This window comes from Bubalus kerabau, chromosome 10 (assembly GCF_029407905.1).
Source record: "Bubalus kerabau isolate K-KA32 ecotype Philippines breed swamp buffalo chromosome 10, PCC_UOA_SB_1v2, whole genome shotgun sequence".
In the NCBI taxonomy this organism is placed as follows: domain Eukaryota; kingdom Metazoa; phylum Chordata; class Mammalia; order Artiodactyla; family Bovidae; genus Bubalus; species Bubalus kerabau.
Window position 1 is genome coordinate 33,204,358 of NC_073633.1, and position 26,470 is coordinate 33,230,827.

Below are 26,470 nucleotides of genomic sequence, written 5' to 3' on the forward strand. Positions count from 1 at the left end.
TTTTAAGAAATTATTTGTTTTGTTCATTCATTTTTCTTTTCTTTTCAATTGTTTGTTTTTCAGACCCGAGTCAGAACTCCATCACAGGGGAACACAGCCAGCTGTTAGGTACAGTATTTCTGTGGGGACTCATTCTCTCTAAAGTCATCCTTTTCCTGCTTATACTAAGAGAGATTATTCCCTTCTCTAATTCTATTTTCTGTACCCCTTTTCCACTTTTCACTCCTCAGCTTCTTTTCCTGCTGTTCTATTCCCAACTTGGTAAGTTTTAGCAATCTATTCTGTAGTTGATTGTTAAGACTCAATTTAGTTCCATTAAAAAGTAATTTTACATGGTCTGTGGTTTTAAAAAAGGTCTATAAGAGTTAGAGCTTCTTTTTTCCAAGATAATTTTGAAAAGAAAATACAATATTCTGTAATATCTTGTGATCACCTTCATTTTAATTCTCAAAAGTACTTCATGAACAGTACAGCCTTCATTCAGCAAGCCAAAGAAATTGATGTTCAAATTCCTTGTCTGTGAAATAAGTTATGGAGATGAATTGATTTCTTTTAGGTATCACTTACTTAAATTGCAGTAAACTTGTAATTTGATAAGAAATTACATCTCAAAACTGATGAATTTTTCAAATATAAAAACATACTCTGGAATGAAAGGAATTCAAATAATATCAAAAGTAAATATATATATATATATATATATATATATATAAAAAATACAGAGGGCCTGTAAAGTATCCTACCTCACCTCTGCTCCCACAAGGTAAACTTGCTATAGATACTTTATTGTGAATTCTTACAGAAGTTTTTAATTACATATTTTCTTTTGCTTTTTAATTTATCACTTATTTATTTTGGCCTCATGGTGTACGGAGTCTTAGTTCCCTGACCAGGGATCAAACCTGGGCCCCCTGCATTAGAAGCAGGGAGTCCTAACCTCTGGACTGCCAGGGAAGTCTCAGTTAAACGATATATTAAATACTTTTGTTGTTGTTCAGTTGTGTCTGACTCTTGGCGACCCCAGGGACTGTAGCATGCCAGGCTTCCCTATCCTTCGCCATCTCCCAGAACCTGCTCAAACTCATGTCCATGGAGTCCGTGATGCCATCCAACCATCTTGTCCTCTGTCGTCCCCTTCTTTTCCTATGACTGTATCTTTTCCTTTTTCTTTCAGTGGAGTTACACTGTACAGATATACTATATAGATCTGTGTAGATGTATCTATACAGATGTATACTCATCTCTTTGTATACTTAAATATACTGGCAGTGAGAGTACAAGTATATATGTACAAGATGTTCGTTGCAACACAGCAGTAAACACCTGGAAATAAATACTCATAAATAAAATTATAGTATACACATAAAATACTTTTCTACTACAAGCAGAGAGAAGAGGCAGATCTTTATGTACTAAGATATCCAAGATAAAATATTAAGTGAAAAACAGGAAATCACAGAACGGTCCGTACAGTGTAACTCCATGATAGAAAAAGGAAAAAAGATAGTCGTACTATTTAATATAAAAATGTGTAATTGATACTTCCCTGGCAGTCCAATGGTTAGGACTCTCTGCTTCTAATGCGGGGTGCATGGGTTTGATCCCTGGTGGGATAACAGTGGGTCAAAAGGTATATATATTTTCAAGAAGATACATCAACTTAAACCCATCAATAAAGAGTATGGACACGTACTAAGCTCCCTATCATCAAATGTAGGTGTTATCAATATTAACATTTTTTCTTTAGTAGGTGAAATGGCACCTCTAGTTTTTATTTGTACCTCTTTAATTATGAGTGAATTAAGTACTTTTAAATGTATACTTTAAATAAATAAAGTATAAAAAGTACTTTTAAATATGTAGCCTTGTGGTATTAGGGCTGTCACTATTCTCTTTTTTATACTTTTATTTAACTGTTCAAAATTAGTCTTCTTAGTATAGAAATTTCACATTTGAACCAGGAATGATTAAGATTTCATAGAAGATTTTGGTGGATCATAAAGAGTACAGTTCCCCCTAAACTGTTAAATTGCTCTGTCTCTGATACCTGCCTGACAGGTAGAGACATTTGAAGAGTGGTTCATCATCTGAGCAGGAACACATGTGTATAATGGAGGTAGAGGAGGGCTTGGCTAATGCAATGAACAATCAGGGGAGTTGGTGCCATTCCAGTGCTACTGAGCTGGGTTTTGTTTCCAAGTAAGCACTTTGTAGTAAAAGAAAGTAGATAAATTAATTATAGGTGAAAAGAAATAGTATGCGATCATAAAGAGTTCCCTCAGTATTATCTAAAACTCCTAGGATTTGTAAAGAGGCTGCTGCAGACATTAATCTCATTTGGCAACCTACAGTTGCATTCACTTTTAAATAAACCTGGGAATTTATCCAGTTTAGGTTAAGTTCATCCTTCTACCCTGGGTTCTCTCTCCTAGGTTCACTAGGTTAGATTATATTCTCCTTTTTTCTCATGCTATTGATAACAGTCATCCTCTGTCTCCTGTTCTAAGTATGTTTAGCTACAACCTCAAAATCTGCATTGGTTTATTTTTATTTATTTATTGGCCGTGCCGGCGGCTTGTGAAATCCCGAGGAGTTGAACCCGCAACTTCAGCAGTGAAAAAGCAGAGTTCTAACCACTGGACCTTCAGGGTATTCCCCTTACTGGTTTATTTTTTTTAGTTTTGGAGTTGCAAAAGAGTGAAAGACAATTTATTGTTATATCTTCTAATCATCTTATGATTCCTCAGAAAAGGCATTGGTAGCTTGAATTAAAATCTTGCCAGATTCTATAAAAAATCTCACTTAGGATAATTTGGCCCAGTAGGTGAAAAACTGCTTCAGTTGCCTTGCCTGCTGAATGGAGTTTATAATAGGATCTTTCAAATCTTCTAAATGCTTTCCTTTCAACAGGGTAAAGTTATTTTAATGTATCTACTGTTTCCACTGACTCATCAGATCTCTTGCAAAACACAGGGTCAGGCTGAGGAGAAGTACAGAAGGGTGAAACTGCAGTTGTGATAAAGAATTAAGCTGTGTGCTTACAATTCATGAATTTTTATGTGTGCGTCATTTTCCATTTAAAACATTTTAGAAAGCAAGCAAGCAAATGAACAGTGGGCCCTGGCGTGTTTACAGTTTTTATCCAACATTCAAGGCAAAATAATTTCTCTTCTACACTTTCTGTCAAGGAACAGAAAAGCAAGTAGACACTTCTCTGCCCAGTTTGAGACTAGCATAACCTTGATACCAAAACTTAACAATGACAATGTGAGAACAGTATAGACCAATTTTACTTATGAACACAGAAACAAATATCCTAAATGAAATATTAGCAGTCTGAATCAGGCAGTATACACTTGACACTTACAATTTGGGTTTGAACTGCACTGGTCCTCTTAAACTTGGATATTTTTCAATAGTAAATACTACAGCACTGCATAGGTTGTGGCTGGTTGAATCTGCAAATGTGGAGGAGGAACCTCAGGTACGAAGAGTCAACTATAGTTATACTTGGAGTAACCCCCAGCATTATTCAGGGGTCACCTGTATTTTTTATTTTTTTACCTGTATTTTTTAAAATCACTAAAAAAAAAAAAATTACAAAAAAGTACTTTCTGGTAAAGATACATGGTTGGTTTATCATTAAAAATCAATTTATATAATTTAATATATTAAACATATTGAAGGAAGAACATAACATCATCTTAATAGATTGCAGGAAAAAGATTTTATTGGAAACATACTCAGTATTTAAATTCATGAGCTCATAAAAAACTGGTCACCACTGGAGTAGTCTAGTGAAACAATTCATTATTCTGAGAATTGGTCTAAAAGAAAAAAGTAAAGTATTTATCTTGCTTTTAACTATACCAATGGGTAGCCAAATAGTAAATTACAGGGAATGTCTGTTTATAAAAATATTTCAGCTAATAAATTAAGGAAAAATAACAGAATATCACCATTTTTGTAGCATCTCATGAATTAATGAATCTAGGCATTGGTCATCAACATTTGCTATTATCTGAAAAAGAAAGCAACTATAGATGACCCATACCTCCAGATGGATGATCAAAATATCCCTATGAGAATATTGTCCTCCCTCCCCCATAAAAATACTGAATGTGGTTAAGCCTTTAGACCCAATTATCAATATATAGGAAATAGAAGAAAACAGAGCAACATGTTAAACATCACATGGATGCTTATCAAAATCCAGATCATCAGAAACTTTACTGAACACATGACATAGGTTCTTCAATAAGTGAACTGCAAAGGAAAAGAGAGAAAGCCAGTAGACTTAAGAGATAAGCAACCAGTCATAACATGTGCCTCTTATTTGACTGTTGATTCAGACTTTTTTCTTGGAGTAGGAAAAGGCCACCCACTCCAGTATTCGTGTCTGGAAAATTCCATGGGCAGAGGAGCCTGGTGGGGTACAGTCCATGGAGTCACAAAGAGTTGTACACAAATGAGCGGACACACATACATCAAACTAAAAATCAAAAACATAACATTTGAGACAACCTTTTGTGTTCACTTGGTCACATAGTTCAGACCCAAAACTGTGCCAAGGGATATTAAGTATACTTACTGCTCTTGTTCTGCTTTGCTCAGACCAACAAAGGCCATTAGACAAGCTCAGGAGTCTAAGGGAGAAATCTGAGGTTTATCTTACATCTAAGTTGAAGTGTAAGTGGTAATTGAACAAAAAATAGCAATATTATAGAAATAATAGCACCACAACAATAAAATGCTTATAAAGAGCAAGAATTTGGCATACTCTTTCTGCCTACAAAAAAGTATGCCATAACAAATGGAAATCTGGTATTTTCAGTAGAGCCAGTGGCACTCCTATCAGTTTTCATTTGAATGTTCAATGAAACACCAGTTAAGTTTTTCAGTAATATCAGCATTATCTAGTTGGTAAAATGAGAATAAAGAAACATAATAGTGATCTAATGGGCTGTCTACTTCAAAGCATTACTGAGGCCAGTCTCACTAGGTATCCTCCAAAGGCATCTTAGGATTCTGCATAATTCTAAAGAAGTCCTAGGATGGATATGAGTTTGTTTTTTTAGTTCTTGCAGAATAAAGGTTATTTGCTATTCAGAAACTAGAATTTCCATTCCACTTGGGATTTCCTGGAGTCATAGTAGTGACCCAGATTTCTGAAGTTTGTACATCAGAAAGCAGCGTGATTTCCAAGATATTCAGACCAAGAATTGATCCACGCCCTTCAGTATAACCACTTTTGATTTCATACCTGGTTGAACCACGCCTTTCAGTTAACCACTTCTGATGAGAGCTTTGCTCCTTGCCCAGAAAGCCCTGACATTTCATAATTGACCAGGAGCTCTACTGGACCCTCCCACCACCACAAGTAGACCCTGGGTAAGACAATTTGGAAGGCGTCATTGATCTCATAAATGCAGGCAAAGTCTCTGGAGACATTCTTCCCTCCAACCACCCAAAACAAAATTAAGTAAGCAAGTAGAAGTTGAGTCAGAAACTTCCAGAACCAGAGTGTCTGAAAGTTAGGGTAGTTGCACCTGAAACTTGAAACCAGAGAGGCCTCAAACAGAGGTGCCAGGGCTGCAGCCCAGGAAGCCAGAACTGTTAGGAGATGGCTTAGACCAGTGAGCAGCAGGGTGGGGGCAGGGGAGTTCTGAAGTCAGATTTTTATAGCAACAATATTATAGGGCTACTGAATAACAGGGAAGTAGTATGCTAAGGCCGGGACTCCTTTCCTCCTGCTGTAACTTTCAAAAGGAATGAAATGGTGTTGAGTCTGGAATATAACACTATTAAATGTCTAAATTATTTAATAGAGGATGCAGCTAGGAACATGAAACTGTTTAAAGAGAAGGTAAACAGTTGTTGATATTTTTAAAAATGAAGGGGTTAAACAGATTAGAAACAGGCAAAAGGTAGTTGTGAACAAAAAGAAAACCACATGTAGACATATCTTAATAAAGCTGCAGGACATCTAAGAAAAGATCTTGAAAGCAGCAGAGAGAAGAAACAGATCATCAGAATAACAACAGGATGATAAACTTCTCAGATAACAAATGATGTCTTTAAGTGTTTGGAAAAATTTTATTATCCTAGAATTGTGCTTAGCAAGACACTTGGGGTTAAGAGCAAAATATAATTGTAGATAAGTAAAAACAACATTTTTTACCACAAAACTTGCTCTAAACTATTTGTTTTCAGCTAGGGACAATTCTATCCCCAAAGGATATTTGGAAATGTTTGGAGATATTTTTGATTGTCACTGTTGGAGATGCCACTGGCATCTAGTGACTAGAGGCCAAGGATGCTCTTAAACATCATAAAATGTGCTGGACAATATCCTACAACAAATAATTATATTGTCTGAAATTTCACAGTGCCGAGTTTGAGAAACCCTTCTCTAAAGGAATTCTAAAGAATATACCCCAGGTAAAAGGAAAATGATCCCCGAAGACTGGTATTCTGAAATGCAACAAAGAATATTGAACAAATGAAATGGTAAATGTAGACCTTCACCCAAGTCAGTGTTGTCAATATGAAGTAATTTTAGTGTCTTATTTATGTAGTGAAAAAAAAAAACTCCTAGAAATGTTGGACAGTAATATGTAAGTCAGGAAGTGAGAGTTGGAACTGACTAAAAGAATAGAAATAGAGTGTGAAAACTCCAAGCGAGGAGAGAGAAAAAATGGAATAAGGGAAAGTAAACCAAAAAAATCCAGAGAGAAAATGAGAATGAATCATAGAGAAAGAAAACAAAAGAGAGATAAAAAGATGGTACAGTTCAGTCTGAATATATCAGTTGCTAAAGTTGATGGACCTAACTTGACAATTAAAAAGACAGATTGTCAGATTTTTAAAAACACAGGTACATGCTCTTTACAGGATATCTACCTACAGCATAAGAACCCAGGAAAAACAAAAAGTTGAAAAACAGAAAAGGACATTTAACCAAAAGACAACTGGTATAGTTATCATTATCTTTTCCTTCTCTTGTCTTAGGATTTATTCTCTTTCCTTTCTGGCTTCTTAAAATAGGTATTTAGCTCATATAATTTTTATTCTTTTTACTTTCCTTATATAAAACTTTAAAGCAATAGCTTTACTTTGAGGTTATGCTTTTGCGTCATCAAACAAGTTTCAATAGGTGGTGTTTTTGTTGTTACTCAGTTTTTAAGTAGATTAATCTTTGATCCTTGAATTGTTGGAAAATGTGTGGTTTTTAATTCTTAAATTTGCATGGTTTTTAAATTTGTCTGTTTATAATTAAATTCTAACTTCTTGTTATATACCAAGATCATGGCTTATATTTGATATAAGTTTGATATTTGTACAATCTTTAAGATCTAGTACATGATAAATTTCCATATATAAATTTTCCATGTATGTTTGATTAAAATGTATAATCTCTTATTTTGCATGCAGAACTCTGTCTCCATTAAGGTCAGGGTTATTCATTGTGTTATTTGGATTTCTTTACCTTTGCTATTCTGTCTGCTTCACTTAACAATTATTGAGGAAAAGTATGTTAAAAATCTCCCTGTGTGATGGTAGATTTATTAATTTCTTGATATAGTTCTGTTCATTTTTGCCTCAAATATTTTGAGGCATGGATGGATGGATGGATGGATATGGCCTTTTTTTTCTTAAGCTGCACTTTGGCTTGCAAGATCTCAGTTCCCTGACCAGGGATTGAACCCAGTTCACACCAGTGAAAGCATCAAATCCTGACCACTAGACCACTAGGGAACTCCCTAGGTAACCTTTTAGATCGGCTCTGTTGATCCTTTCTTGCTGGTATTCATGCGCTTGTGTAATCCTCTCTTGCCGGGGTCCAGCCCCGGCTGATCCAGGGTATTCGAAGGAGAGACGGCTAGGCGACCTATTCAAATGTTAATCAGAGATAATAAAGAGGAATAGAATGAGGATAGCTCAGTAGGAAAATTCAGTGGAGAAAAGAAGCTGAGTGGCTTGGTTTACGCGGAAAATCAATATAACCCGTGACACCAGGTTAGCTCTGACCACGGAGGCCGCAGGCGCCCTCTCGAATAGCGGAAGGTGCCCCACCTTAGACACCTTCTCGAGTGGGTCTTAGAAGCCCAGGCAAATAAATGGTCGCAGAAGAGATCCACGCTCCAGATGGACACTCAGCTGGAAGTTAAAGGGAAGAATGACATGGGGAGACCAAGCGTTGGTGAGCAAGGCCCATAGCTTTATTTTCAACAGGGGCTTTTATACCCTAAGTTACACATAGAGGATAATAGGGGATGCAAAATCAGCAGTCTTTGATGCTAATCAAAAACCAGGGTTTCTTTCCTGCAGATTTATCGTATACAAATGGTTTAGGTGATTTACATCATCTTCTGGCCAGAGGCCTATTAACATTTTATGACTCTTGACAAGGACTTATCAACAAAGACTTATTTTCTCTAAGAGTAATTATTTTAAGGTTTGGCGCCATCTTCCGAAGATAAGATTACGTTCCTATAGGGTGGATGTGTAATGGGTTTACAAAGGAAAGAATTTACTACCTTAAGGGTCTAAAGTTACTAACACCAGGCCACTACTTATTTTTTCTACATACCAACTATATTAATTAATGCACATTCAAGGATACAATTCAGGGGATGTGAAAACTTGGCAACAAACATTGGCTCATCAATGAAATCTTTTACTAGCTTTATTCTGACAGTTTCTAATTCTCTGAGAGGCTCTAAGCTATTTGAATATCTTAAGCTTCCCGTGCCTCTGGAGGCTGGGAGACTGTAAACAATCGTATGCATAGCTGTAGGTGTCCGGGTAAACTTGTCAGGCGAGTTAGAGAGCCATCTGAGGGGTTTGGATTTAAACACTCCTAATTGCCCAGGAACTTTATTAATTGGAGCTGTAAGTTAACTCTTTGACAGAGAGAGTGAGATGGTGGTGGGGGACAGCCCCCAGTAAAGTCAGAGGTGAGAGCACAAAGCAATAAAGTAGGCAGACTCTGGTTTTTTGGGGGGTAGATGCTCGAGAATATCCGGGGGCACTCCCGAGGCTCGATCCCGCCTTTGCGTATGCCGAGCCCCCTTCCTCATGACCTTTGTCACGAGTGGAATGTCTCTCGCCGGCTCCCGGCACTCTCTCCTTTGAGTGAGGGCTGGACTTTATGACTCCAAAACTTCTAATTATTAGAATATGACAAAAGTGATGTCACTTGCAAAATGAGATTACAAAACGACTGTGACATCTGCCTTGCACCCCATCTCTGGCTCTTTGATGGTGTGCTTTGAGGGAATCCAGTTGCCATGCTGTAAGCTGCCCTGTGAAAAGTCCTGCATGGCAAGGAAGTTGAGAAAGCCCCTTGGCCAACAGCCTGAAAAACAAAACTGAATCCTGCCAACTATGTAAGTAAGGCTGAAAGAGAATCTTCCCCAGGCCTTCCAATGAGACCACGGTTCTGACAGGAGACCATGGAGTAGAGTGCCCAGCTAAGCCATGTCCATATATCTAGCGCCCACTAGCTGAGATGGTAAGTATGTGTTGTTTAAGCCTCTAAATTTGAGAGTCATTTGTTACACAGAAAGAAATAACTATAAACAATAGATGTATGTTTAAAATTTATATACTTCCTTGGTGAATTAGGCCTTGTGTGGTTACCCTCTCATTTCTAATAAAGTTTTTCTCTTAAAGAAAAATGTATCTGCTAACAATAAAACTGTACCAGCTTTATTTTGGTTAGGTTTTTCCTGATATATCTCTTTCCTTTACTTTTATCCTCTGTGTGTCTTTATTATGACTCTTGTAAACAAGAGACATGATATATATGCCTGGATTTTGTTGTTTAATCCAATGTGTCAATCTTTATATTTTAACTTGTAAATTTCAATCCCTTACTTAAAAATACTCTGTCTACTCCCATCCCCCAAATGAAGAAAATAACGTTAACACACTCTCACATCACTCTTTCCCAGCCCCAACCCCCATCGTACTGTTTTTATCAAGAATAGGTCAGTGGCAAAAAGGAGGGGACTTCTCAATAAGTGGACTTAGAAGAGCTATCCATTTGCCAAAGAACTACATGATCTGATTTCTTCCTGTCTTTCTAGCCACTCTATCCTAACTCTATTTTGGCCATGTTATATATTCTGTTTATGAGTCCATTAAGATTATATCTGCTTTAGGATCTTTTATATATTTATTTTTGCTTTAGGGTCTTTTAGAACTGCTATCCCCTCTACCTGAAATGCAGGTTTTTCCCGTCCATCCTGTGCCAAGAGTATGCTACAGCCAGTTAGCACATACCAGCTCATGAAAGCCAAGTGTATCTTCTCTTCCTGAAACCAAATTCAGTGAAGTCACATTAGTATTTTAAAATTAGCCTATGTGAATACTTGGCAAATACTATAAATTAGTTTATAATTCCGTAGGACCTGCTTTATCATCACTCTAATGATCTTATCAAAACTTGTCTGCCTTCCCATCCTGTCATTATCTATCCCAGTACATGTTTCATTTTCTTCATTGAACCTATCACTTTTTTAAAAGCTATTTTCTGTCTTTTGTGACTTTAGTATATGCACAGTGAAAATAGTCTTTAACTGCCTTGTCTACTGTTGTAGTGCCCAACATATAAGAACTTAGTAAGTATTTACTTATTGAATTAATTGAATAAATGAATTACTCAAAAGCGATAATTTTTAGCTGTGTCATTCTCTAAAATTTTCTGGAAGTGTTGGAGAGAGGATAATAATTGCATTTCTTTTTATTATGGGAATTTCCAGAGGTACAGAAGAGTTAAATAGAATAGCATGATGAAACAACATGAACCCATCACCCAGCTTCTGGTTGCAAATTTTTCAGCCCCCACCAAATTTTTTCCCCAGAATATTTTTGCCCTTTCTAAAGAAAATAACCAATCCATATTCATATCCCTCTGATTGTTTCCTGACATTTGGTTTGAGTCAGGATTCTAACAGGTTTTGCACCTTGCGACTGATTTGGTATGTCATCTTAAGTCTCTTAATTTATGAGTTCACCTGTTTTAGTTTATGCCATTTATTTGTTAACAAAAGCAGATTATTTGTCATATGGAATTGTCCACATGCTGAATTAAAAAAAATAATTTTATTTACTTACTTTTGGCTGTGTGGGTCTTCTTGCTGTGTGGGCTTTTTCTCTAGTCGTGGGGCTACTCTTCATTGTGGCGCATGGGCTTCTCACTGTGGTGGCTTCTCTTGCTATAGAACATGGACTCTAGGGCACACGGACTTCAGTAGTTGTAGCACAGGGGTTCAGTGGTCCACATGTTCTGTGGCATGTGGGACCCTCCTGGAGCAGGGATCATTGGCAGGTGGATTCTTTACCACTTGATTCACTAGGGAAGCCCCACATTCTGAGTTTGATGACTGCATCTTTGTGGTGATGTTTAACATGCTCTTCCTTTGTTTTCTGTGAACTGATAGTTAGATTTAGAGGTTTGCTTATATTCAGCTTCCATTCATTCTTTGGTTAAGAATGCATCATAAATTGTACAGTGTTTCTTTTATTGCATTACATTAGAAGATTGTGTTGTTCCACTTTTAGTGATGCTAAGTTTGATCAGTGGGTTATGTCTCAGACTTTCACCTAATGCTTTTAGCAACCATTGATGATGACTGCTCATAACCGTTATTTCATTAGGGGTTGGAAATTGGTGTTGTTTTTTTAATTATAGCATTCCATCTGTGTTAATTAGCTAGAATGTTTCTATGATGAAGAAATTTTTTCTCTTTGGTTACTTTGAAATATAGTTGGTACAGGAAAGGTGGGATTAGGGCTAATTGCTTAATTCTTTACATTTATTATTTTTCAGACTTTAATATTTTTTCATAGCAACTCGGTGAAGGGGACTAGTTTTTTTTTTTTTTTAATGTACCATTTGGATATTTCAAGTAGTTGCATTTGAATTCATTGCATTATGTATTTTTAGTGTTCACATTATCCCATTTTTAGCCAGTGGGAACACCTTCAGATTGACTCTTCTGTCCTTTGACATGACTCAGTTATTTTGATAGCTTTCTGTTTCCCAAGCTCATCTTACATATATAAGGTTTTAGGACTTTAGATTAAAATCTTTAATTTTTATATTGATCTCTAGTTCCTCAATATTTAAAATCTTAGAGTTTGGGGGCGGGGGGGCTTTATTTATTTTATTTTTTGGGGGGGCCTCACCATGCTATATGTGGGATCTTAGTTCCCCAACTAGGAGCTGAACCCTGTGCCCCCTGCAATGAAAGTATGGAGTCTTATTAACTACTATGTTGCCAGGGAAGTCTCTAAAATCTTAGTTCTTAATGACATTTACACAGGTATTAAAATTTTCTCTTCTGCCAGACCTGTATAGCTGTGTAACTTTTACATGATAAAGAACCAGAGTTAAGAAAGCACTCAAACAACAGAATCTCTACTGTTTTAGGGAACCCAGTCTCTCCCTCGTTTTTCCTCGGAGTGGATTCACCAAATTCTTGTGGGATGCCTGTATTCACATAAAAAGATATGTGGCAAATGTTTGTACAAAAATGGTGTTATTTAGAAAAGGTCAGACAGCCCTGAAGGCCAAGGGCTTTTATGGCCATTATCAGCAGGAACCGTGTATAAAGTAGCCTTGTCCAGCACAGTGTTGTACACTGAGCAGGTACTCAATGACTTTATTTTTCATTCTGGCTTTGGATGACATTAAAAGTAGGCTCTCTCTAGGCTAGAGTCTTAAAAGAATAGTGTTTCCAGTCTTCATATTGTTAAGAAAAGGAATGACCCATGTTTACTTCTTAGAGATTTGCTTTTGCTCCTTTTCAAGAGGAGGTCACATTCTCCAGGCAATGCTACCACTCTTGAGATGAAAATCTGAATATGAAAGTGAGTTTCATTATTACAGAGGCAACATGCAGTTCTTTGGTGTTGATGCCTCTTCAGTATCAATGAGAAACTAACATGGTATACTTTTTTTTCCCAGATGATGGACATAAGAAAGCGCGAAATGCTTATCTTAACAATTCCAATTATGAAGAAGGAGATGAATATTTTGATAAGAATTTGGCACTCTTTGAGGTAATATTTGGGAGAAAACTAGGGCAGAGACTTCAGGAACAGAAATTTCAAGATTGTTGTCTTCCACCCCATCTAGTTTTAAAATTGTACAGGTTGGATAACTTAATAACTGTTAAAATATAATACTCATTATTATAGTTTGTCATTGCAGTTGATTTAATCTATATAATCTAATTATTGCTAGTTAAGAAATAACCATTGAATTAAATTTCTGTGAAATAAAGAGGAATGTTGACATGACAGGCATATGGAGAATCTTGCTGTCTAATTTAACTAGGATGTAAATGTTTATGTTGTAATAATCTATAAAATTTTTCAATTCTGTGTTTGGGATGAATTTACCTTAGAACTAGTAACCAAAAGAGTTTCTCTAGTGGCTCAGCAGTAAAGAAGCTGCCTGCAGTGCAGGAGCTGCCAGAGATGTAAGTTCTGTCCCTGGGTTGGGAAGATCCCCTGGAGGAGGGCATGGCAACCCACTCCAGTATTGTTGCCTGAAGAATCCCATGGACAGAAGAGACTGGCAGGCTACAGTCCATGGGGTCACAAAGAGTTGTACATGACTAAAGCGACTTAGCACAGCACTAACCAAAAAGCAGGGTAGGAAGCAGGCTGTTGGATTAAAAGGACCTGAATGTCTCATCTGACTAAGACGGCATGGACTTTGATGGAATCTGTGGCCTGATTGTTGAAAGGAGCCTGGTTTAGTCCAGCACTGCTTTGTCTTACTTTGGACAGTGATTCGAATGCCACTTTTCTCAGTGTTCCTGTTTTTTTAAATAATATTTTCTCTTAGTTTCCTTCAAGAAAAGGTCTGAGGTGAATATTTGGTTCAGTCACAGAAGTTTTTCATTGACATGTCCACGCTTGGTGCTGTAAATAATAACTATAAATATGAGTTGACTATTAGTAATATTGTTAGCAGATTGCTAGCAGTACTGTGATTAAAAATTATGTCATCGATGTTCTTTATGAGGTTTGCAATCGCATGTGTGCTCAGTCGTGTTCGACTCTTTGTGACCTCATGGACTGTAGCCTGCCAGGCTCCTCTGTCCATGGGATTTTCAAAGCAAGGATACTGGAGTGGGTTGCCATTTCCTCCTTCAGGGGATCTTCCCGACCCAGGGATTGAATGAGCATCTCTTGCATCTCCTGCATTGGCAGGTGGATTCTTTACCACTAGCGCCATCTGGGAACCCTTTTCTGAGGTTACAACTATCTATAAGGAGCCAGTGTGGTTTTTTGTTTTCTGTCAGCTATTACAATCATAAAGCCTTTCATTTAAGAATTTCCTAAGAATTCATGTAGCTCTGATTATATCTTATAATATGAGGGGAGAATAAAATCTCTGATAGATTTTTAAAAAATATTTGCCTGTGATTACCTTGCAGTTTTCTGGTAGATGAATCGTTTTGATGTTTATTCCCAGTGTTCTTCATCATGTATTTCTTCCTTATTTCTGGCTTTATAGGAAGAAATGGACACCAGACCAAAGGTGTCTTCTCTCCTTAGCCGCTTGGCCAATTATACTAATCTGACACAAGGAGCAAAGGAACATGAAGAGGCAGAGAACATCACTGAAGGGAAAAAGAAGCCCACCAAGGTGAGGCCTTAGAATAGTAAGGCAAGTTAAAAGAGCCCCATGTAGAAGAGAGGAAAAAATGTCCTGGGTATCACTCTTTGCTCAAGAGCTATTGAGCACTTTGTATATGCCAGCCATGTGAGGGGTGAGTTCTGTAATGTGTAGCTGGGAGATGAGCATTCCAGGGAAAGGGACTAGCACTTCAAAAGAAAAGTGTCCACACCCATGAAAATATGGAACAAAATTACAAGTTAGCTTTCTGGCTGTTCAGGAGTAAAGCAACACTCAGATCTTTTTATCAACTCCATTTACCAATTACTATGAAAAATTTACACCAAGTTCTGAAGAAATTCCATCAAGTCATTATCCCTTTTTTTTTTTTTTTTAAAGAAAAAACTAATGCCCTTGAAGAACAGAAACTTAAATTGTTGAAGACCCACCTTGTGATGGGATTCCTATGTAAAAACATGTGGAGATCTCTGTAAAGTTAAAATATGTATCTCTAGGAATAATAAGTATGGTGATAGACATTTGTTAGATGGAGATTTTGTATGTGCCTATTTAAAGATACTGCTTAAACTTATCTCTGTTTTGCAATTAAAATTATAGTTAGGGCACAAGTTTTTATATAAAAGTAAAGGGATGAATCAGCTCTTCTAGATGACTACATGCTTTTTTCTTTTGTCAACATCTTTCTTTCCAGACTCCCCAAATGGGTACCTTCATGGGTGTCTACCTCCCATGTCTACAAAATATTTTTGGAGTGATCCTGTTTCTGCGCCTCACATGGGTGGTGGGCACAGCTGGAGTTCTGCAGGCCTTTGCAATTGTCCTTATCTGCTGCTGCTGTGTAAGTCCCAAGCTGACCGCTGGAAATCACCTGGAACATGCAAGAGCTCAAGAGTATCATGCTTTAACCTCTTAAGGAATAAAAGAAAGAATACATACTGGGAAAATACTCACAATCTCAACAGGAGAGATTATTTTGGTATTAAAATCTAAAGGATTTTCAGTTTAGTCAGTTACTCACTGCTTATATCTGTAATATATTATACTCAAAATTACAAGGAAAGGCTTCCCTTGGAAGTAGAAGATACAGCCCCTGACTTCAAACACTTCAGAAGACAAACCATTTGAATTTGATAATGCTAGTGTTGTGACAGAAAATGTGTTAGAAAATGTGATGTGTTACTCCACTGCAGGACCAGTAAACAGCTGATTGTTGTTTGGGGGTAAGAAGTATTTATTTTGAACTGTCATCCCTTACCCCTTCTCCAGAAATTGGGGTGTTATTTCCAGGTCTTCTTTCCATTATGCTGAGAACATTCTGGTCTTCTTTTAATTTGAATTCCTCTTATCTGTGTATCCCAGCTACATCTGTCAATTTTGTTGTAAATTGATAGATTATTATAAACATTTTTTTATTATTAAGCTGTCTGCTGACTTATTACTGTCACCATCACACACTCCCTGTACATTTTGCTCAACTGAGTACCATGCAGAGCAGGGTAAGCGGACATAGTCCATATCATTCATAACTCAATTTTTTTTTCAGTTTCTTAGTCTTGAAACTTGAGGGCCGTATTTGACTCCTTGATTGCTGGTCATATCTCGTCAGGTTATCAAGGCCAATGAGGTGTGCCTCTGAAATCTCTTGTCCAACCCCTTCTTTATATTCCTACTTCTCCCACTGCAGTCCTTAACCTCTCACTGAACCACTGTATTAGCCTGCTAACAAGTCATTCTGCCTCCATCTGCTCCCCATCTGCAGTCCACTCTGTACTCTGCCACTATCAGGTAATTTTTTTTTAAATACAGTTCTTGTGAACTCAGAAGTCTCCAGTGGTTCTCGTTACTGAATATTCTTGTTATTGTAGCCAGTGTTTAGTCAGTTTCCAATCTGTTTTCCAAGTTTTTAGCTAGAAGATCAGGGTAGGATCAGTGGTTCTTAATAGCACCTAACCCACTGATTACCATGAAGGAGCATTTTAATGGAATACTCCAGATACCAGTAGTGTGACTAGTGCCGTGATGAAGCTCGTCATCTCATTTCCATACCATTGAGTATGAGGGAACTCCCCCCATGTAAGTATGTAGAGTTGAATATTCGACAGGTGCTCTGAGACCTGCAGATGGAAAGTAGTGTGGAAATGTTGTCTTTGAATAGTAACAGCCTTCTCTTTTCTCTTTATAGACGATGTTGACTGCTATCTCCATGAGTGCCATTGCCACTAATGGAGTGGTGCCAGGTCAGTAGCTGAGATTGGGTTCATGGATTGTCACTGATTACTGTATGTTTATGCTATAAAGATAGAGGTGCAGACTTCCAAGGAATGTTATTTATTTAGTCTGTTGGCCACAGGCACTACTGTTTGACTTGAGAAACCATCTTTTAAAAAAACCTTTATTCTTTAAGCTAGAATATCTCATTTCTACTGCATTTTTAGCTTCTTTTAGTTGGAATTTATATTTTATTCAGCTATCTGATGCCTCTGGTAAATATCGTCTGATATTTTTCTTAGCAATACAGACAAAATTGTGCTGCTTTATGTGGGATATTAGATGTGTGGTATGAAGGTTTCATCTTTTACTTCCTACTGGGAAATCTACTTTTTATCACATTCAGGGTTTTTAAAAACCTGAAGCATTTATCCTTTTTTAGAACTTGTTTACATTCCTGTTACTAGCATGCTTTCTTTATCTTGTTCACCTTCTGTTTTACCTTTTAGCTGGAGGCTCATACTTCATGATTTCCCGAGCACTGGGCCCGGAGTTTGGTGGAGCTGTTGGCCTCTGCTTCTATCTTGGTACCACATTTGCAGCAGCTATGTATATCCTTGGTGCCATTGAAATATTTCTGGTGAGTAATGGCTTAATTGTGGTCTACAGTATGGAAAAGATACAGACTTGGACTTATTTTGCTGTTTGATAGCAAAGCTTTTGAGAAATCATCTATAGTGATTGACTGCTGACCTGTTATTGACTGCCTACTGGGAGTATGAGTCAGAGAGGTTGAAGGTATCGTTTGGCTGCCTACTCCCTCCCCTCCACCCCATCACCAGCACCCTGCCACCTCACCCAAAAAGGTAAAGTCTCAGAAGCAAGATGTGCTAATGGGGAAAAAGTAAAATAAAGTTTATCTCTTTTGATGTTTTTATCCCAATGACATAAAATGTTTATTTATTTATTCACTAGGATATATTTTTTACTATTTAAAGTAACAATAGCAGAAGTAGGACTCAAGATAATCTTTACAGTTACCTTGTATAACACTTTGGATAAGCTATTAACATATCCCTTGTTTTTCCACTTGGAAGTGTAAGTATTCAGAATAGCATGTAGGCTAATCAATGACACTCTATTTTTGTGGGCATTTTAGATTGAAACATGAATGAGGCTATGTCTCCAGTCACTTTGTGTCTCAGTTTTGCTTTCGTTTGTGAAAGCAAATGCAAACAACAACAACCCTTTGATTACTTTGAATGACCTCATTTTCTCCTTTTTTTTGCTTAACAGGTATATATCGTCCCTCGAGCCGCCATCTTTCATAGTGACGATGCACTCAAGGAGTCAGCAGCCATGCTAAATAACATGCGTGTCTATGGGACAGCCTTCTTGGTCCTCATGGTATTGGTGGTATTCATCGGCGTACGCTATGTGAACAAGTTTGCCTCACTCTTTCTGGCCTGTGTCATTGTGTCCATCTTGGCCATCTACGCTGGAGCCATCAAGTCTTCTTTCGCACCTCCACACTTCCCGTACGTGTCTCTGACTAGGCATCATTATTAGGTAGCCATTAACAGCATCTGGTGATGTGATCATTTCAAGGCAGAATTTCACAGTTTCACTGAGATTTCCCCCTTGGATAAGCCCAGTTAGATCTGTGCAGGAAGCCTCCGAGGAAACTGTGTGTGTCGTCTTCCTTATGTCCCAAGCATAGAACTGGCAGCTGTGCCATCATTTGGATATAGACAGTAGGTTTTTCAAAACCTTCTGATAATGATTATGTATATTTGAACTATTCATGAAGGGCTTTCAAACAGCATAGTTACTGCCAGCAACCTTGATAAAGTATTTAAATGTTAGATTCCTTTTATTAATGAAAAATCAAGAGAGTAAAGAAAACCTTAATTCCTACCTAAGTATTTACAATTGCATTTTTTGTTTTTAGTACAATAGTACAATTTAGTACAATAATGAATTCTCTAGTCACAAAATAAAGGCAAATAAATGTCACATCATTTGCATATGTATCTGTTTCTATATAAATTATATGACATACATAAGTAGTACAGGTGCCTTAATGTATACCTTTTGAAGTAGAAATGGGTTTGTACAAATATGTGACTCAAAGGCTCACCTGTTTTCCATTTGACTAGAGGCATAGGAACTAGCCAGCACTGAGTATTGCTTGTAACCTTGTTATAGTGACTGTCTTTGAAAAATCATCCAAGTAACCCAGGGATCACACTCATCAGTCTTAGGTTGATTTAACCTAATTACTGAAAAATAGATTTTTCAAGATGAAAAATCAGGTCCAGAGAAATTAAATGACTTGCCCCAAAGTTAATGATTGGCAGAGCAAGAACACAAACCTTGTGATTTGCTGAATCCCAGTCCAGTATTTCTTCTCCTGTGCAAAGTGCTGTAAGTAATAAGAGTCCATGATAAATTTTCAGTCTGCTCATCCAGGAAATGTAAAGGAACTGGAGATCCACTTGAGTCATAGAAGTACTAAAGGCTACATTCTGGCTATATCTTAACTTGGGAAATTCCATTTTCCTCAAGTTTTCCTTGGATGTGTCTCCTCTTTTTTGGTGGGCAAAATTCATGTGTGGTATTTTCTTTAAAATATTTCAGCAAAACAAGTCTAAAAACCTAGAGGAATGCATAAAACAAGACTGGGAAATGTTGGGAGTTGTTGAAGCTGAGTGACAGGCACATGATTCATCACATATATATGCTATCATTTTGCAGATTTCAAAAGTTGCTTTTTTCTTCCTGAGAGTTATTTTAACTGTGGGTGTATTATTCTTTTATTTGTATTTATATCTTTGGTTTAAAGAAAAAAATGAACAGTCTATATTTGTATTATCCTTAAATATCCTCACTCCACTAGGTCTAGGCTTAAGTTCAAAAACAGTTTTCTATTAGGCCATAGAGGGACGGCCTAATTATAGCCAAGCTGTCTTCCCTGAAACAGTATCCAGAAGATTTGACCTTTTTCTGTATATTTTCAAAGGGGTTTTTATGCGCATAAGGCTTTTTCTTAGGCCAAAATGAAAGAGGTGGATTTGTGTGTGTGTGTGTGTGTATGTATGTGTAAGAAGAACAAAAAGACTCTTAAGATTTATTTTAGACCCTGCTGCTGCCAAGTCACTTCAGTCATGTCCGACTCTGTGCGACTCCTTAGACAGCAGCTCACCAGGCTCCCCTGTCCCTGGGATTCTCCAGGCAAGAGTACTGGAGTGGGTTGCCATTGCCTTCTCCAATTTTAGACCCAACAATTGGTTAATAACCTAGAAATTCTATAAGATGATTCAGCACAGCATCTTCAGACAGTTCCTGTATTTGGATTCTGTTACTACTACCCACCACCTGTGTGAGGTCAGGCAGACTACTTTTTCTCCCTAAATTTCAGTTCCTCCACAACAGAGAAATACTGTAGTACATATTTTGTGAGATCACTGTAAGGGTTAGGTTGGCAGAAAATGTAAGATACCATTTGCAGAGCTAGTCAATACTAGTTCTTTTCCCACCCATGACAGTAAAAACTCTTCGAGATGAGATTTTTTTTTTCCTTTGCAAACATATATATACTAACCTATTTCTAAACTATTTTCTTTTTTAAAATAGTTTTTCCTCGGCTTCAGTTTTCTTCCTGTTCTTTTTCACTTAGGGTCTGCATGCTGGGCAACCGCACCCTTTCATCAAGACATATTGATGTTTGCTCAAAGACCAAGGAAGTTAACAACATGACAGTGCCGTCAAAGCTGTGGGGCTTCTTCTGTAACTCAAGTCAGTTTTTCAACGCCACTTGCGATGAGTACTTTGTTCACAATAATGTCACTTCGATCCAGGGCATCCCTGGATTGGCTAGCGGTGTCATTGCAGGTGAGTTAGGAGGTTTGGGGACACGTTTCGTACTCTTCTATTATCCATCAACACTCACTGCCACAGTACCACTTCCCTTCTTAAATTCAGCATACAACTCAATTTAACATCTTTCTGCTTTTCTGTTAATGAATTTATCCTTTTTCAGGACATCTTTGTAGCGTTGTCTGCTAAAATTTACTGCTCTTGAAAGCAAAGCTGAAGAAATGAGTTTTAAACTTAAGATAATAAAGTATTCTTTGTGTTAACACATTGTAAAGTTGTCATTTTTTCCAACAGCCACAGCTAGAATTACTTTAATGTCATCAAACCCACATGTGTTTTTCCTGATTGATCTAAATTTTTGAAATTCTTTCCTTAAGTGATTTCTGTCTTAACTGTCTGGTCCACAAATTACTTTGCATGTAAGCAAGTTTACACTAAGGTGTTAACATTGATACCTAATTTAAAAAAAAAAATAAACTTTGTAAGGGTGTTCAGCTTAGTCTGCTTAACTTTTGCTAATTTGCATTGGTAAACGTAACTGTATTTGTACATACCAAAGTATTTGTCAAACTACATCTGAACCAGATGGGAAAGGGCATTAGGTTTTTATTTTTGTGTACTTTACTATATGATATGTATGTGCATATATCTGTGCTCTGTAGAAGCAAACATACCCTTAAAAACCGTATAAATGACAGATCTGATTTAGAATACTGTTGGCTAGAAAATTATCCAGTTGTGTCCTTTCCATACTGCTACTGCTTATATACCCCTTGTTCCCACTGCAGAGAATCTTTGGAGTAATTATCTACCAAAGGGAGAGATCATTGAGAAGCCCTCAGCCAAATCTTCTGAAGTCTTAGGCAGCTTAAACCATGAGTATGTCCTTGTGGACATCACCACCTCTTTCACTCTTCTGGTGGGCATCTTCTTTCCCTCTGTCACAGGTAAGCACATGGGCTGTTGTCTGTATTATAGGTGAGGAGACCCGGGAAAGGATTTTTCTTAGGAGACAAAGCTATATTCTGGGGATTCCTAGATTTTCCTCTAGTCTTTGATAGCAGTTCAAATATCAATGTCTAGGAACTAAAGAAGTTAACTTGTTCTTTTTTCCTTTTTTAAAGGCATCATGGCAGGATCAAACAGATCTGGGGATCTGAAAGATGCTCAAAAGTCCATTCCCATTGGCACTATCCTTGCCATCCTGACCACCTCCTTTGTCTGTATCCTTTTGCTGGATCCAGTTTGAGTTTTAGTTATAGGAACAGCCATAGAACAAGGGTGATCAGTATTTTTATCTTGGTAATAAAGATACTTGCTTTCTACCCCCTCACTTCACACCAGATAATCTACCTGTGAAAGTTGCTCCATCGTGTCTGACTCTTTGTGACCTCATGGACTTAGTCCATGGAACTCTCCAGGCCAGAATACTGGAGTGGGTAGCCTTTCCCTTCTCCAGGGGATCTTCCCAACCCAGGGATCGAACCCAGGTCTCCCGCATTGCAGGTGGATTCTTTACCAGCTAAGCCACAAGGGAAACCCAGATAATCTACCTACTTCATCTCTAAAACTCAAGAAAGAATTTATGAGATTAGTGAATTAGCCACTCATTTACTGGTAGAAATATCCTGAGTGTTTATGTTCATCTTAGAGGGTGAATGGCAGTTTCCTTGACTCTCAGTGTCTTAGATTTAAGCAACGTTGTCCTTTTTGGTGCATGTATTGAAGGTGTTGTCCTCAGAGACAAGTGAGTAATTGATTTCTTTTACAGCCACCTAACTATCTTCCATTATGTCTGATCATCCCATACAGCACCAAGACAGTTATAAACTCAAAACCCACCTGAGATGTGTATCAAAAATAACAATAGAGAGTACATATATATAGGTCCCCAAAAGAGAGGCCAGTATGTTGTTGTATATGATGCAGCAAGTATTCTTCAATAAAGCAGTGAATTTGTCTGAATACTGAGGATTTTCCTGTACAATAAGAGCTGTTGGAAAACTAAGACTAAAAGTAAAAGAGGACAAATAATAAAAATTAAAAAAATTTTTAAGTTTCTGTTTTCTCTATGAGACATAAGGGTGTCTGATTGGCATTCTGAATAAAAGCTGGAAACTTACTTTCTTCATTTCCTTCATACAGGCTACTAGTATTTTTCCTTTCTCATCTGTGAGCATAAAAAATTATAAATAGAAAAAATTGAGTGAATGTCGATCTAGCATTTTCATCTAAAGTTATTTCCAGGTTAACATCCCCACTCTGATTTCTCCCCCAGGTTTGGAGATGCTGTGAAAGGTAATCTGGTGGTAGGAACCTTATCTTGGCCATCCCCGTGGGTGATTGTTATTGGCTCCTTCTTCTCCACATGTGGGGCTGGACTTCAGAGTCTCACAGGAGCACCGAGGCTGCTACAGGCTATAGCCAAGGATAACATCATACCCTTTCTGAGGGTGAGTGACCCTATTCTATGCCCTCTTCCTTTTTTCTTAGGTTTTAGGAGAAACTGATCTTCATAGGCTTAGAAATTATTGGACCATATAATATGAAGATGGGTTTTAGCACAAGACTCTGTATAGCCCTCTAAATCTCTAGTATGAGTTTATATGTGAGTGGAATAAAGGCATTTAAAAGCTACCACAGTTGTAATGCTGTTATCTTAAAGATCTCTGAAACTATAGCATAGAGGAATAAGGGAGCATTGGCTCAAACCTTTCCTACACTCATCTGTCTGATACTTCACTTCTATGCACAGGTTTTTGGTCACAGCAAAGCCAATGGGGAACCTACCTGGGCTTTACTTCTGACTGCTGCCATTGCAGAACTGGGGATCCTTATTGCCTCCCTGGATCTCGTGGCTCCAATTCTTTCCATGTAAGAGCCAGTTATTCTCTTCATTTGTTGTTGCATATGTGATGTCTAGGTTCATGGGAATTCCCTGGCGGTCCAGTGGTTAGGACTCCATGCTTTCACTGCCAAGGGCACGGGTCCAATCCCTGGTCAGGGAACTGAAATCCTACAAGCTACGCAGTGTGACTAGGAAAAAAAAAAGTGCAGTGTGGTCTCATCTATGTTTTTAAAAACATAATAAACAGAGTAAAATATGCAAGGAGTGCTAAATGTTAGCAGTTATGATTGTGAATTTTCTCCCAAGTTTGTTTTTTCCTATAGTTTTCTGCAAAAAACAGATACTATGATAATTTGAGGGGGAAAACTTTCATTAAAGCTTAGCTTATTTTCTGGCCCTCTAGGTTATTTTCAGTATGCTGAGCATAAGCATAAGATGACTAAGACACAACCTTAGAGAACTGATGGTAGATAAAGAAACCAGTGATGCTTGTCTAGTGTGATGAATACTGTGATCAGGGTGAACACTGCATGCTCTATGAGATCTACAGTGGTCCACCTCTGTACTGAGAATCAGGAAAGGTTTTCTGGAGGAAGTGATGCTTATATCATGAAGTGAAGGGGTGAGTGAAGGGGTGAAAGAGATTCCAGGCAGGGAATGTGTGTGAAGGAATCAAGAGATGAAATAGTGCAGTGCATTCAGAGAAGTGAAAGTCTGACTTTGAGAGTGGAAGGTGCGGGTAGGGTAAGTGCAGAGCAGGGAAGTAAGCAGAAGTGGATCACAGAGGACCTGGAACTTTTCCTGAAAGTGATAATCCTTTGAGGACAAAATGGTCATATTTATATTTCATAATGATTAATTCTGTATAAAAGATAGGTTAAGTGAAGTGAAGTCGCTCAGTCGTGTCCGACTCTTTGTGACCCCATGGACTGTAGCCTACCAAGCTCCTCCGTCCATGGGATTTTCCAGGCAAGAGAACTGGAGTGGGTTGCCATTTTCTTCTCCAGGGGATCTTCCCGACCCACGGATCGAACCCGGGTCTCTGGCATTGTAGGCAGATGCTTTACCGTCTGAGCCACCAGGGAAGTCCAAAATTGAGCTGGAAGTTGGAAGTTTCCAGTGCCAGTTGGAAGCATATTTAACTAATCCAACAAAGAACAAATGAGAGCCTGAACTATGCTGATAGAAGTAGAGGTGGAAAGGAGAGGGAAGTTTAGAGTTTTGTAAATAGAGGGAATCCATGGGACTTGATAACTGAATTTAGAACTAAGGTTGAGTAGTGAAGAGGAAACTGAGTATTATCCCAAGAGTAACTGGATAAAAAGTGGTAGTGTCTTTCACTGAGTGAGAACTTAGAAGGTTGAGCAAGTCTGTGGGGAAGTGAAGTTTTTCTACACTCTATTCTTAATCAAAGGCTAGTAGGCTAGAACAAAGGCTTAAATACAGCGAAGCTCTCTAGTTATTTAAAATAATCCTTGAAGAATTATTTTACAATAATAATCATTCCTCATACTTTTTTTATTCTGCCAGGTTTTTTCTCATGTGTTACCTCTTTGTGAATTTGGCATGTGCCTTGCAAACATTGCTTCGAACACCCAACTGGAGACCCCGGTTCCGCTACTACCACTGGTAAGTCTGCTTTTTTTCTTCTTCCCCATATTTGGAGAGAACTCATCATTGAACTTGAAAACTAGGAGATTCTGAACTCTCAATCCAGTTTTTTCCTTGGCCATCTGTTTCATACTGTCTCTTTTAGCTTCCTGTGTTCACATGAATTTCTACCATCCTACTGTGTTTTTTTAGTACATAGTTCAGGCTCTCATTTCTTCTTTGTTGGATTAGTTAAATAAGTTTAATACATGGTTTTATAATAGCTTATAATACTCAATTGAGAATAAAGGTCAAAACTATGAAATAAATATTTCCAGGCTGCTGTGTTCCTCAGTTTAAAACAACCTACCTTTTGCTTATCGGATTGCCTGTTTACATCTTAGCTGAGCCCTGAGCTTCATTCCTTTCCATTTATCCTCTTATCTTCATCAGTTTTCCCCAGTGTTCATTCTCAGACTCTCTTCCTTATGACAATTTTATTTAGTTAAAGAGTATGAGCTGTGTCTCTGGTGGCTCAGTGGTAAAGAATCCATCTGCCAGTGCAGAGGAACATGGGTTCGATCCCTGGTGTGGGAACATCCCATGTGCCGCGGAGCCACAAGGCCCATGCACCACAACTTTTGAGCCTGTGCTCTAGAGCCCACGTCCAGCAACTAGTAAAGCCTGAGCGCCCCAGAGCCTGTGATCCACAACAAGAGAAACTACCACAATGAGAAGCCTCTGCACAACAGATAAAAAGCCCTGTGCATCAATGAAGACCCAGCACAACCAAAAATAAATAGATAAATAAATAAAATTATTTTTTTAAAAAAGAGAAGAACACATTCAAGTAAGTATTTTTTTTTTTTTTTAAGGAGTATGAGCCTATGGCATCAGATGGCCTAAGTTCAAGTTTAGCTCTACTATTTCCTAGCTTTGTAGCTTTCATCAAAGCACATACCCACATAAAGTTTCATTTTATTCATTAATAAAATGGGACTAATCGTATTATCTATCTCATAGGATTGTTTTGAGATAATCTAAAGTGCTTAGCACAGTGCCTGGTACGTAGTAAAGCTCTTAATGAAATGTTGCTACTGCTGTTGCTGTTGTGTTCACATCTCAGTCCTTAAAGGAACTATCACATTTTTAGCTACCATCCCATTTCTTTTCTTTCAGAGCTAGAAGTTCTTTAATATGTCCTATTATATACTTGTTTGTACATTCCTCTTTGCTGACTTTTTCCTTGATCCCTTTCTAGCTTCACTTACCAGGGGTGG

At 37.8% G+C, this 26,470-nt stretch overlaps 1 protein-coding gene across 3 annotated transcripts in view; it reads left to right on the forward strand.

Moving 5' to 3' along the window:
- The window catches only part of SLC12A6 (solute carrier family 12 member 6), an 87,668-nt gene that overhangs the window by 49,084 nt on the left and 12,114 nt on the right, over window positions 1-26,470 (forward strand). For 2 of the 3 annotated variants that reach the window (XM_055537234.1, XM_055537236.1), the window contains exons 2-15: window positions 64-108; window positions 12,980-13,074; window positions 14,543-14,674; window positions 15,357-15,503; window positions 16,848-16,902; window positions 17,383-17,513; window positions 18,170-18,411; window positions 20,553-20,767; window positions 21,541-21,699; window positions 21,877-21,975; window positions 22,442-22,499; window positions 23,031-23,205; window positions 23,508-23,626; window positions 25,131-25,229. In XM_055537234.1, the coding sequence (XP_055393209.1) occupies window positions 64-108; window positions 12,980-13,074; window positions 14,543-14,674; window positions 15,357-15,503; window positions 16,848-16,902; window positions 17,383-17,513; window positions 18,170-18,411; window positions 20,553-20,767; window positions 21,541-21,699; window positions 21,877-21,975; window positions 22,442-22,499; window positions 23,031-23,205; window positions 23,508-23,626; window positions 25,131-25,229 (1,771 nt within the window). The remainder of the gene's footprint in view (window positions 1-63; window positions 109-12,979; window positions 13,075-14,542; window positions 14,675-15,356; window positions 15,504-16,847; window positions 16,903-17,382; window positions 17,514-18,169; window positions 18,412-20,552; window positions 20,768-21,540; window positions 21,700-21,876; window positions 21,976-22,441; window positions 22,500-23,030; window positions 23,206-23,507; window positions 23,627-25,130; window positions 25,230-26,470) is intronic. The other variant, XM_055537235.1, reaches the window with a different exon arrangement.